At 39.6% G+C, this 13053-nt stretch overlaps 2 protein-coding genes across 7 annotated transcripts in view; one reads left to right on the forward strand and one right to left on the reverse strand.

Moving 5' to 3' along the window:
• HMGB1 (high mobility group box 1) overlaps positions 1-3037 on the reverse strand; it is a 153559-nt gene extending 150522 nt beyond the window's left edge. Inside the window, exon 1 of the mRNA XM_054445894.2 lies at positions 2893-3037. The gene's annotated coding sequence lies outside the window, so the exon portion shown is untranslated. The remainder of the gene's footprint in view (positions 1-2892) is intronic.
• A 257-nt stretch (positions 3038-3294) lies between these two features.
• USPL1 (ubiquitin specific peptidase like 1) overlaps positions 3295-13053 on the forward strand; it is a 41804-nt gene continuing 32045 nt past the window's right edge. The window contains exons 1-4 of one of the 6 annotated variants that reach the window (XM_063650737.1): positions 3582-3733; positions 4127-5802; positions 6748-6896; positions 7432-7560. In XM_063650737.1, the coding sequence (XP_063506807.1) occupies positions 6816-6896; positions 7432-7560 (210 nt within the window). In that variant the 5' untranslated portion in view covers positions 3582-3733; positions 4127-5802; positions 6748-6815. Of the gene's footprint in view, positions 3734-4126; positions 5803-6747; positions 6915-7431; positions 7561-13053 lie in introns of all 6 variants that reach the window. The other 5 variants (XM_054445886.2, XM_054445887.2, XM_063650738.1 and 2 more) reach the window with 5 other exon arrangements.

Here is a 13053-nt window from a genome sequence, read left to right on the forward strand (position 1 = left end):
AGCAGGCGGTACTTCTAAGAGTAAATACCCGCACACGGAATGTTGAAACTGTAAGGAACTCTCCTTAAGAGATCCATCTATTCCAAACTTCTCATTTTATAGATCTGTAAACTGAGACCTTAAAAATTCAGTGACTTGCATAAGGTCACACAGCAGAAGAGATGGGATTAGATGCCAGATATTCCAATATCAAGTTTAGACTATTAAAAATTCAGTGACTTGTGTAAGGTCACACAGCAGAAGAGATGGGATTAGATGTCAGATATTCCAATATCAACTTTAGACTATTATCATAACATCTTCTCATTTTCTGTGGGCAAAACAGAACCAAGTAAGTTTGGGCTACATTACCAGTTGTCATGTTTATGTTTTTGTTTTTGTTTTTTTGAGACGGAGTCTTGCTCTGTCGCCCAGGCTGCAGTGCAGTGGTGTAATCTCAGCTCATTGCAATCTCTGACCCCCGGGGTTCAAGCAATTCTCCCTGCCTTAGCCTCCCGAGAAGCTGGGATTACAGGCGCCTCCCACCGCGCCCGGTTAATTTTTGTATTTTTTTTTTTTTTTTTTTTTTTTAGTAGAGACGGGGTTTCACCATCTTGGCCAGGCTGGTCTTGAACTCCTGACCTCGTGATCCACCCGCCTCAGCCTCCCAAAGTGCTGGGATTACAGGTGTGAGCCACCGCGCCTGGCCGAGTTGTCATGTTTTACCTAAATTTTAGAGCCTAATGTATAAACTAATCTTAAGCCCTGAAACTACTAATTTATTGTTTGGATCACTATACAGCTACACTTACAAATATGCTGTGCATACCTCTATCATTGCATGTATACAATATGATAGATGCATGATATGACAGACACACAATATGATACACGTATTTTTTTCTATCCTAACACATCTGAATTTACTGAAATAACTAAAGTGTCTTAAGTTACTTTAATTTTTTAAATATACACATGCATAGCACAAGTGTGTTGCCAAAAATATGAATACAGGTTTACAATTCCTTAACTAAAACCCAAGGGTTGGATGTGTTTTAGAAATAAGAATTTCATACAATTTTTAAGTTACAAGGTATATAAACCATTACATAACATCCCACATACCAGGGGCCAAGGGCAGCACCCCATAATCAAACGTATTAATATAGTTTCAGCAAAACACATGGGATAAAGACTATATACAGCTTCTCAATAGTTCAGGTCATATTTTGCTACCAAATGAATTTTGTTGCCAAGCTTAAGAAGTTTTCGGTTTTCAGCGCTTTCTGAATATTAGATTGAGATGTGGGATTACAGACTGTACTCATAGAGTGCTTCTAGAAAGCAGTCAGTCACTTCAACTCTCATTTTTTTTTTATGAGACTAGAAAAAGAAATCATAGCAAGTAGCTTTTATATCCCAGGTGTGGGCCAAAGACTTGTATTGCGGTTAAGGAATCTAACTTAGCAGAAGGTGCACGAGCTGACATCGTGAGTGGCTAAAATGAGGGAAAAAAAAATCCTAATCATACAGCAGCACTGAACTACTGCAGCTGTTCGTTAGTTATTAATTTAATAAAAGCTTCCTCCCTTTAAATCATGTGAGTTTATAACTGGAAATAGGTCAATAAAATTTCTGTCCCACACTGCTGACAAGCGGATAGACGCAATGAGCTTTAATCCCACTGGAAGATACTGCACTCTCTCTGGGACCAGGATATGTAGAAAAAAGCATTTCAAATATATAGGAATAAGCAGAAATGTACACAGTATTCTCAACTTGGGACCGTCACTCTATAATATAAACGAAAGGGGTTTTCTAGTCAATCTCTGCTGATCTCCTGTATCAAAGTTCTTCCCTTTATAAGTCTTGTACTACCTTTTACAAGGGGAAAAAACTCTAGAGCGAAAACACAGAACACACTAAAATCCCTTCCTTTCTCTTTACAACTCAAGCCCCGCCTCCATTTTGTTTCTGTTACTAATTTTTTTCTGAAAAAATATTAAATTTACACTGAAAGACTAAAATTCAACTTTGCAGACAACAACGTTTTAAAAAATACAGTTTGATGATGTTTTGCAGTCTTATAATTTTAGCTACATTTTAACTGAACCAATTTTTTGTTCAATTTATGAGTTACTACTCAGCAAGTTCGTTTGTTTTTACAAATAGTGTATTCCATTCTAAAAATGGAAGTAGCAGTGGTGAGCAAGAAAACAACCCTCTGAGTTTTGGCTATTTCAGGAGGAAGTACTACTTTCTCCAATTTTAATCACAATTCATAAAAAAGAAAAACCTAACTAGCTAGATCTTAAATATACAAATACATTAATAATCTAGTAAAGCAACAGAAAAAGGTAAACAAACTAACCAGCTATTTTTGTCTGGAGAAACCCCAACAAACTGCTGGATTCCTTGGCCATTTGCATTCAGAAGTACCAAAAACTAAAATCCTTTTTACTAAATAATTTCTTCTACACAAGACTTGTTTCCTCCATACCACCCTATCCAAATTGTCAGCATTATTCCAGAATATAATCATTTAGTTTGAGACCACTAAAAAACCCCAGTCCAAAACACCAATTGTGGTTATTCTATAAAGAAATGGTCAGAAACTACAAATTGTTATCCTAGGACACAGAACCCATCGACCAAAAGGACTTCTGGAATATGCTGCCCCCAAGATTTAGAACGCACAGGCAGAAATAGCATACGCGGTCACGATGTCCCTTAAGCCACATGACCTTCCTACGAAAGCAGAGGCTTAAACTTATCAAATGAGAACTCCCCCTTTCTCTGAAGTTAAAACAAGGCAGGGCAGCTGGAATTAGTGCAGCAGGGACAGATCGGCTGCTGACTAGTCAGAACGGGTCGTGGAATGCAAAGTCCCTGTGCTTTCGCTGCTCCCCTTACCGTGAGAAGATCTGGGAGGGAGGAAAGGAGGAGAAACACCCCAGAATCCTGGTAGAAAAGCCCCTGGCCTCGAAGATGGGCTCTAGGGAGACAGGGAGGGGCAGCTCCGTGTGTGATGACCCTTTGTGAACATGCACTCTGTGGCAGCTTCGGCTCCACCGAGGCTTTGGGAGAGCGGACTACGGATACCCGGCGCGGCCCAGCTGTGAAGGCCGCGCCGGCGTAGAGGGTCCATGGCACCCCCGCCGGCTTCGGAAGCCCTTCCCTCTCCCACCTCCGCGGGTCACCCCAGGAACCAGCGGCTCCCGACCACGCTCGCGCGGACCACGGAACAGCAAGGCACAAGCAGGTCTCTTTCCTCAGCGTAATCCCTCCGCAGCAAGCCGCGCACTAGTTTTAATCACGCCCCACCCCCTGGCCGCTGGCGCCACCTCCGCCACTCGGGCGCTTTCCAGCAGCTTCCAGAAACGTCGCCTCCCAAAACCCAGCCACTCACACATGGCGGGCTCAGCAGCCACCGGCCCCGCCCCTCCTCGTCGCCGCAGTCGCAACTGCGTCTGCGGCCACAGGGCGGACAGCCACGCCTCTGCGGGGCGCGACCGGAAGTGCTCACGTCTTCACCTTCCCCGCCACGCCTCCGTCCTTTCAGGCCCTGCGTGCAGCAGGAAGGAGGACTCTTTTGCCGCGGACTTAAGCCGGAAGCCGCCTTCCTAGTGGAGACGCGAGTGGGGGAGGAGCAGTCCGAGGAGAACGTGGGTTGAACGTTGCAACTAGGGTGGAGATCAAGCTGGAACAGGAGTTCCGAGCGACCCGGTACCAAGAAGGGGAGTGCCCGCGGCAGGTAAGGGAGAAGAGGAAGGGGTTTCTTTCCGCTCTCGAAATTGGGAAAAGAGACAGAGCTGGGATGACCTATGGGGTAGTCGGCGCGCTGAAAGGATGGGCTGGGCTGGGACGGGGTTCAAGTGGGAAAGGTTGATGATTAAGGTATAGAGTTGAACTTACAGATCCGTTTGGGCGCAGAGAGGTGAACGCTGAAGAGAAACCAGAGTTTGTTTTCGTTTTCCAAGGAGCGTGGAGATGGGCAGGGTTAACGGACCCTGCGCCTCCTTGGGCTTCTTAGTTTGGGTGTTGAAACTCACCTCCTTTGGTCCTGTTCGTCTCTGATTCAGGACAGTTGGGTTTGGTACCAGACAGGGCTGGGTGCAGAAAGCCGACCCTGTTCCTCGTCTTCCAGGTCGGTTGTGGCCTCGCTTTTGACAGTTCACCTGCCGAGCGTACTCGCTCTCGGAGGGCAAGCTCAAATGGGTAGGTTTAAGGCCCCCTCTTCGAACAGCTGTTTCCCTGGGTTTCTCCATTTTGCACACAGGAGCGTGAATTAAGTTTAATTGCATACTTTTTGCGATTCCCAGGGCCAGCTTGACACGTTCATTGTGCTATTTAACTGGGTTCGTGCTGGGCTAATAATTCACATTAAGGCTTCTGGAGTGTAAGTGACCCACAGAAGTATGAAAAGGGTATGTTAGAAGAAAGATGCTGGGGGTGAAGTAGAGTTGAGGAAGACAGAACTGGAAAGCTAGCTTGGTTTCATAGTACAATGAGCCTTAGGTCATACGTAATACTACCTTTAGGTTATATTGGGCTGTTTGGACGGAGTTTGGTGTAATCAGGCTGGAGTAAATAGAAAATTTTAAACTAAGCATTGACAGGCTCAGACTTATAGGGGCATCATTTTGACAGTGATATGGAAGGGAAAGAGGTAGAGATTTGAGACCTTTCCAAAGAACTGTCCACAGAATTTGGTGACTTACTGTGCGAAGAGGGAAGTAAAGAGTAGGGAACAACTCAGACTTTCTAGTCTGTGTGTTTGGAAGGATGGAGACGCCCACATTTAAGTGAGCTATGGGAAGGAGGAGCAGATTGTTTTTGAAGGGAGGAAGAGCAGTTACTTAGGGTCAAATTAAGTTGTAAAATCCACTCCGGGATTTTGTATGTAAGTCAAAGTGAATTGTATTTGGAAGAAGACCTGGGGAGCCCACCTCTGGTATTTTTTTTATGTCCCTCATATGGACAAATAAACCCTGGTATTAAATGAATTTTCTTTTGGGGGTTCTCTATATTCAGGATTTCAATCACCAACCTATCTGGTTTTTCCTGCTGAAATGTTGGGTGATGGAATCAGGAGAGCAGATTTGGAGGCTCTTTATATTTTATAATTGAGAGAGACAAAGAGAAAACCGTTTGATTTGAAAAAGTTTTCTAGGTTCCCTCAGGTAGATGGAAATTTTCATCAAAAACAGTTTATTCAAGGTACATAGCCTACTAGTTTCCCATTTGAGAGTACCGCAGAATGATACAACCTGTACTGCTTCTCTAGGCAGGATGAAGTATAAAATTAGCACCAAATAGTAACTTTGTCAGGTGCTAAACTTTTTACATGCTTTATCTCATTTAATTCTTAGAAGAAACTAATTTTACAAGTAAGTTTCTGGACCAGGATCCGCAGGTACAAAGCCTGAAAAGCGTAAGTTTGAGTCCCACATAGTTCCCTTTTGTAAGTAGATTATAAATAGAACCAGCCAAAAGTAATAAGTTGTCTGTGCCTTAAAAGAAAGAAAAAACTTAGCATCAGTAGTTCTCACCAGAAGGGGTGATTTTGCCTACCAGGGGACATTTGGCAAGTCAGGAAATTTTTGGCTGTTGGATCTAGAGGGTAAAGGTCAGTGACGCTGCTAAACATCGTCAGTGCGTAGAACAGCCTTCACAAACAATTGTTTGGTCAAAGATATTTGTAGTGCTGCAGTTGAGAAATTTCTGTCTTACGGTTATTTCTTCAGGAATAGGAAATTAAGATTCGCTGATACTTTCTTTAAAAAGCAGTTTTATTTTTGAAGTTATTCCTTGGCTTGAAAGGTTTGTGAAGTTTATATAGCTGAACCAGAATAGCGTAATTAGTTTAAAGTGAATTGTGAGCCATCGATTCCCAGGAGATGGGTGTCATAGAATCATGGATTCTTGGATTTGGGAAAGACTTATGCCTGGAATTATTTTACAACATTTCTGCTAAGTGGTAATTCTCCTCTGCACGAAAGGTCTCCTGTATTTGATTTTCCTATAATTGTAAACCCACAATTAAAATGCTCTTAATTATTTTTTGTTTACACTGAACTCCGGGGTCTCGTAATTTTTACTCTATTAGATGTAATTCTACACCACGGGACTACACTCAAAACAAGCTTGCCACATATGTAATTTGTACTAGGACAGTGTTTATATTTTTGTTCAGATAACAAAATAAGTTAAATGTGGTGTAAATTAGATCATTTACAAATAATAATTTGTTAGCAGCTTTTAATAAGTAGTATTTTTCCCAACTGGTGAAGTATTAATGTTCTTGGTAGTTGAAAACAATAGGAATGTATGGAATATATGGTTCATTGGTTCTTTTGTCCCTGTCAAATAGTGGCACAATGGATCTGGGGTTTTTCTCAGTATAATGCTGGCATATTTGTTTCAAATTGTACATAGACTCTAAAAAGTTAGGTTTTCAAATTCTGGTCAATATAGTTTGCTTTAAATAGTAGCTACCTGTACTACAAGTTTTATTTAATTTGTTCACAAATGAGTCTGCTATGAAAACTGGTCATGTTGCCAGTCACTGCCCTCTGTTCACAAATTTGCTGGGTTTATAAATATAGGTATCATTTTCACTTCAAGATTAAAATTTTAGAATATGTTTATTCTGGAACATATAGCCCTCAAAATCTACTTAATATATATGTTTTATAAAATAGCATGGTTCTTTTTTATAGTAAATAGAATTTTTATTTAATTGTCTATTGACTTTTTTTTTTCCAGGGTTCATTGAAAAAATCCTTAGTGATATTGACATGTCTCAAGTGACATAAATTAGCCAATGACTCGGAATGATGGATTCTCCGAAGATTGGAAATGGTTTGCCAGTGATTGGACCAGGGACTGATATAGGGATATCTTCACTCCACATGGTGGGGTATTTGGGAAAAGTTAGTGAACTTATTTTTTGCCTGAGTGCGAAGTTTTTTTTTTTTCTCTATTTTTGAGACTTAAATTCAATTTTGATGTTACCAGTTAACTTCTAAAAAATTGTGTCTTCCACGGAAATCTTACAGTAATGGCGAAAGATTGTTTTAATGTGTTTACCTCTCTGTGTTTTATTGATACATGAAAGTGGAAATAAAACATAGACCTTATGATTTACTGTTCTTTGAAAATATGGTACATAAATTCTCCCGAGTAGTTGATGTTACTTTTTTTCTTGCAAATAAAATTGATGCTATTCTTAACACTTAATATTTAAAACTATAACATAATTCTTTTTGAAATAATAGCTGTATTTAAAGACTTATATGCATTTCTTTTGTTTGCCATGTTTAAAATATCTTGCCAGGATACTTGTAATTGAAAATTATAAATTTTTCTGGTTACCTTTCCATTTAACTTTTAATATTTTGATATATTCTAGGAATGTCTATATTTTAATTTGTTTTATTTCTCTTTTAGAATTATGATTCAGCTAAAGTTCCATCAGATGGGTATTGTCCTGCTTGTAGAGAGAAGGGAAAGTTAAAAGCCTTAAAGACTTACCGAATTAGTTTTCAAGAATCTGTCTTTTTGTGTGAGGATCTGCAGGTAAAGTATTAATCTTAATAGTTATATATAAGATTTTTCTTTTTTCTTTTGCTTTTTTCCTGTTTTAAAAGTTTACTCATTTTTTGTTTTTTAGACTAGATTTTTAATATGTAATCTCAGTTTGTAAGTCAGTCTGGTATACAATGTTATTTTTCCACCTACGTTTCCTCGGTTGCATAAAGATGTTCGTTTTTATTGCCATTTGACTTGCGAGAGGAGAAAATACATTTCAAGGTTTTTTTCTTTTTTTTAACCTTTTGGAGGTCTTTGTTAGCTATTAGCATATAGTAGTTATTCTCTCATCTCTTTGGTTTATCTTTGCAACTGATGGGAAAAGTTATGAATCTCTAATGTACCTGGAAGAGTATTTTGGAAACTGGTTAGTCCAAAACCAGTATATATACTCTGAACTAAAGAGAGCATAGAATCTTGTAAATTCTAAAAGATCCTTTTAGAAGCTCTAAATAGCTCTTAGAGTTATAGTAATTTGTACCCATTGGTACGGCTTTTATATAGCAGCTCATTAAATTCCGTAATACTCCACATTTTATTGTATTTGACAGTTTATGAGACTGTCTCATATACGTTTAATTCTCAGAACTTTGCAAGATTTGTATTCCTATTTCATGAATAAGAAAATAAATGGATTTCAGAGGGTTTAGGAACATAAGATCCTGATACAGTGGCAGAGCTGTGGTTGGAATACAGACTTCTAATTTCAGATCTGTTTATTCCAGCAAAAAATTAGCAGTTCATCAGAATTACCTGGAGTGCTTTTAATAAATTTCTGAGTATCACCCCCAGATGCTGATTCAGTAGAGTTGGCCCAGAATTCTGTGGTTTTGTAACATTTGAGGATGAGTCTGATCATCAGACAGGTTTCGAAAATACTAGACTAAATCACATGGTTGTTAATAGATACTTATGCTGGGTATAATTTGAAGTAAAGTAATCCCAGGCGTGTCTACAAATATAAATTTCTTTATGTGTATATTCAGTAATTTTTTTTATGAGTGTCACTGTTTGGCACTGTTCCAGATAACAATGTTAGGATACAATAATAAAACAAAAATTTCTTGCCCTTAAGGAAGTTATGTCGTAGAGTGGGAAAGACAGTGAACAAGTATGTCTTTTTGTGTCAGGTGATAGAAAGTGCTGTGGAGAAAAATAAGGCAGTAGGGACTGGAATGCCAAAGTAGGGGGAGTTTGCAATTTTAAATAGGGTGGTGAGGGGAATGCTTCAATGAGAAAGTGAAATTCGAGCAAAAGCCTGAAAGAGGTGAAGAGCAGTGAGCTTTCTAGGCAGGGGAAGCAAGTTGCAGAAAGGCCCTGAGAGAATGGAGGCTGCCTGTCATGTTTGTGCTACTGCAATGAAACCAGCAGAGCGATAGAAGGTGGATCAGAAAAATAATGGGAGAGCTGGACCAAGTAGGGTCTTACAAGCCATTGTAAGCTTTCTGGCTTTTACTATGGGTGAAACCAGGAACCATGGCAGAGATGTTGGCAGAGGAGTGACATAAGTTGACTTCAGTGTTAAAAGCCATTACTGTGGCTGCACTGTTGAAAAAATCTGTAATGGGAAAGACCTGAAGCAGGGAGATTAGTTATAGTATAATATGAATTATATTTGGTCCTTTTCTCTGGTTTCCATTACAGAGCTAAAAGTCTTGGAATTTCCTGAGTGATAAGAGTGTCCTGTTATTCAGAATGAGCCTGTTTGCCAACACCGGGGTTCATACTAATGTGGTGACTTAGGATGGAGCCGTAGATAGCCTCAGATGGGGCAAGTAGCAGGAAAGACCACATGATTAGAGAATTAATGGGTTAGAACTTTTAACCCCACCTACAGGCCTCCAGGAAAGGAGTGGAGGGGCTGGAGATCAAGCTGTATAAAAGTATCAAGATTTGGATTTAATGAGTGTCTGGGTTGCTGGAGGGGCTGGTGCCGTGTGGGGGGTGGTATGCCTAGAGGAAGTGGAAGCTTCATACCTCTTCTGTCCCATACCTTGCCCTACTCATTTCTTCATCTATATCCTTTATAATATCCTTTAGGATAAACCAATAAACATAAGGAAGTGTTTGAGTTCTGCGAGCTGTCCTTGCAAACTAGTTATGCCCAAGAAGGGGGAGTGGGAACCTTTGTAGAGTCAGTCAGATGTACTGGTGGCCTGGATGTGGGATTGGCATCTGAAGTGGAGGGAGTCACGGGACTGAGCCCTCAACCTGTAGGATCTGACATGGTCTCTAGGTAGATAACATCCAAATGGAATTGGATTATAGGATACCCATTTGGTGTCCTCTGGAGAATTGCTTGGTGTGGGGAAAAAGCCCCCACACATCTGGTCACAAAAGTGTGCTGGGAGGATAGAATATGTGAAAATTGTCATAATCAAAATGGAGTCACTTGTGTTAAAAAAAAAAAAAAAAAAATCCTGACTGGCCAGGCACAGTGGCTGACAACTATAATCCCAACACTTTGGGAGGCGGAGGCAGGAGGATTGCTTGATCCCAGGAATTGGAGACCAGCCCATGCAACATAGTGTGGCCTTGTCTCTACAAAAAAAAATTTTTTAATTAGCTGGGCATGGTGGTGTGAGTCTGTAGTCCCAGCTACCTGGGAGGGGGACTACAGGTGCACAGCACCATGCCCAGGAGGTCCAGGCTGCAGTGAGCTATGATTGTGCCACTGCATTCCAGCCAGGATGAGAGAGTGTGAGACCCTGTCTCTATTTAAAAAAAAAAAAAAAAAAAAAGACAAATAGAGCCAGGAAAGGCTATGAAGAGAGAGCTTTCATGCATAAATACCAAAATATCTCAAAAGACTCTGCAAACACCACAACCTTGCACAAAGGCCATCATGAAATACTTCTGAAATACACAGAAAATACATCATGAAATACACAGAAAATACTTCTGCAAGGACATCTGCCCAGCAACTGCCTGGTCCATCGGTGGACGGGTGTCATCCTTGTTATTGATCCTTGTAGCCAAAGGTAATTATCTCGAAACAAGTATGTGATCCTCCGTATTTTCCTTTAAAAACCTTTTGTCTTCCCTTACCTCCCTGAACACACACAGTTTACTATGGCATGTGTATTCCCATTGGAATACTTTATTCCTGAATAAATGCCACTTTCTTTTTAAAAGCTTCTCTTTCTTTTTATTTAGATTGATAAGTAGAAAGGAAAAAAAGCCTTTTTCCCTTTGGACTAGTTGAAGGTAGTTGCAGTATTCTGGGGGAGAGGGTGGTGGCAGAGGTGTTGAGGCATGGTTGGAGTTTATTTATACTTTGAAGGTAAAGCCAACAGGATTTGCTGAAAGATTGGGATATGGGGTTGGAAAGAGGAATCAAGGATAGTTCCAAGATTTTTGGCTTGAAAAATTAGAAGAATGGAATTGTGAATTACTGAGCTGGGAAGACTTGGAAGAGCAGGGTTTTGGGGAGAAGATCAGGACCATAAGAATAGAGAAGTCCTTGTCCTCAGGAGATAGGTTTTTGGCTATTAAAGTTAGATGTACTACATAGATTTTTAGTTTTGTTTTTTTTTTTTGAGACGGAGTCTCGCTCTGTCACCAGGCTGGAGTGCAGTGGCGCGATCTCGGCTCACCGCAACCTCCGACTCTCTGGTTCAAGGGATTCTCCTGCCTCAGCCTCCTCAGTAGGTGAGATTACAGGCATGCGCCACCATGCCCAGCTAATTTTTGTATTTTTAGTAGAGACGGGGTTTCACTATGGCCAGGATGGGCTTGATCTCCTGACCTCAGGTGATCCACCCACCTCGGCCTCCCAAAATGCTGGGGTTACAGGTGTGAGCCACCACGCCCAGCCCGGATTTTTGATTTTTGAAGCATTCTTTTTGAAGTGATAAAGCAAAAAATATATAATCAAGAATTTTAAGTATATACTTTGGAAATGTTAAAAAGGAACATGAGTAATTTATTATTATTTTTTAATTTCTAGTCAGCAATGAGAGCCCAGTGTACTTTATGAAGTAGATTGGTTTACACCAGGAGTGAGCAGACATTTTGTATGATGCACAAGCAAGGAATGATTTTTATGTTTTTTAAATGGTTAGGAAAATATCAAAAGAAAAAATGCCAGAAAAAATCAAAAGAAGGGCCAGGTGCAGTGGCTCACACCTGTAATCCCAGCACTTTGGGAGGCCGAGGAAGGTGGATTCTCTTGAGATCAGGAGTTCGAGACCAGCCTGGCCAACATGGTGAAACCCGGTCTCTACTAAAAATACAAAATAGCCAGGTGTGGTGGCATGTGCCTATAATCCCAGCTACTTGGGAGGCTGAGGCAGGAGAGTCGCTTGAAGCCAGAGGCAGAGGTTGCAGTGAGCCAAGATTTGAGCCACTGCACTCCAGCCTGGGCGACAGAGGAGACTCTGTCTCAAAAATAAATAAATAATCAATCAAAAGAAGAATACCTTTTCATAATATGTGAAAATTAAATGAAATTCAAATTTCAGTGTTCATAAATAAAGTTTTACTGGAACATAGCCATGCTCAATCATTTATGTATTGTTCATGGCTTCTTTTGCATACAACAACAGAGTTGGGTAGTTGTGACAGACTATGTAGCTCATAAAATCTAAATATTTATTATCTAGCCCTTTATCAGTAAACTTTGCTGATCCCTGTATAAGTCCTCTGAATCAAATTATTTCCAAAGAGTTCTGTTATAAAATTTGGAGTTTACTCTGCTGTAAATTGCAAAGAACCATTTGGAAAACCCGTTTTAGTCAGGTATTTACATTAAAATGTTCCTTGATTTGTAAAAAAACACTAATATTCAAGACTGGTCCAAAATTATACCAAATTGAAACTCTCAAGTGTTTTTAAACAGTAGAAAGTTTTAACTTTTTTTTTTTTCGTGGAGTAGTCTATCATTCAGCGTTTACTTTGGAACATTTAATTAGTCTTTTTTAAAAACCCATGAAATTTATAATAAAAATTTTAAATCATTAATGTTAAGTAATCAAAGAAAACTTTGTTTTCTCCATTTGTAAAATGAATACATTATTATTATAATTTGTCTTTGGCCATACCTTGTTGATAATTACTTATACAAGTATAAGAAGACATGGTATGTTTTCCTTTTTCTTATTTCACAAGAATAAGTATAGGAATTTACTTAAGCTGCTGCAAAACTCAATGAAAGAGACAGGATTAGGTTTTTTTCAGCATTGGATTTTAAATGATACTAGATGGTTGCGCTGGGCTAAAATACTAATGCTTTGTGTATATTTTTATGACTGTTTTGAAGACAGCTTAAAAGCTTTATTCTAGTTATAAAAATGATACATGTTCAGTGTAAATAGAAACAAGTCAGGTATAAAGAGATACAAATATTTAGAACATGTGGAAAGAGGCAACAAAATTTTATAAAAAGAAAAAAGATAAAAATCTGAAATCACTAATTTATAAGGGAAAAATCAGGGCAAGGACAAATTATATTACAGATTGGCCTATGTTGGGAGCACAGAT

This window comes from Pongo pygmaeus, chromosome 14, assembly GCF_028885625.2.
Source record: "Pongo pygmaeus isolate AG05252 chromosome 14, NHGRI_mPonPyg2-v2.0_pri, whole genome shotgun sequence".
NCBI lineage: Eukaryota > Metazoa > Chordata > Mammalia > Primates > Hominidae > Pongo > Pongo pygmaeus.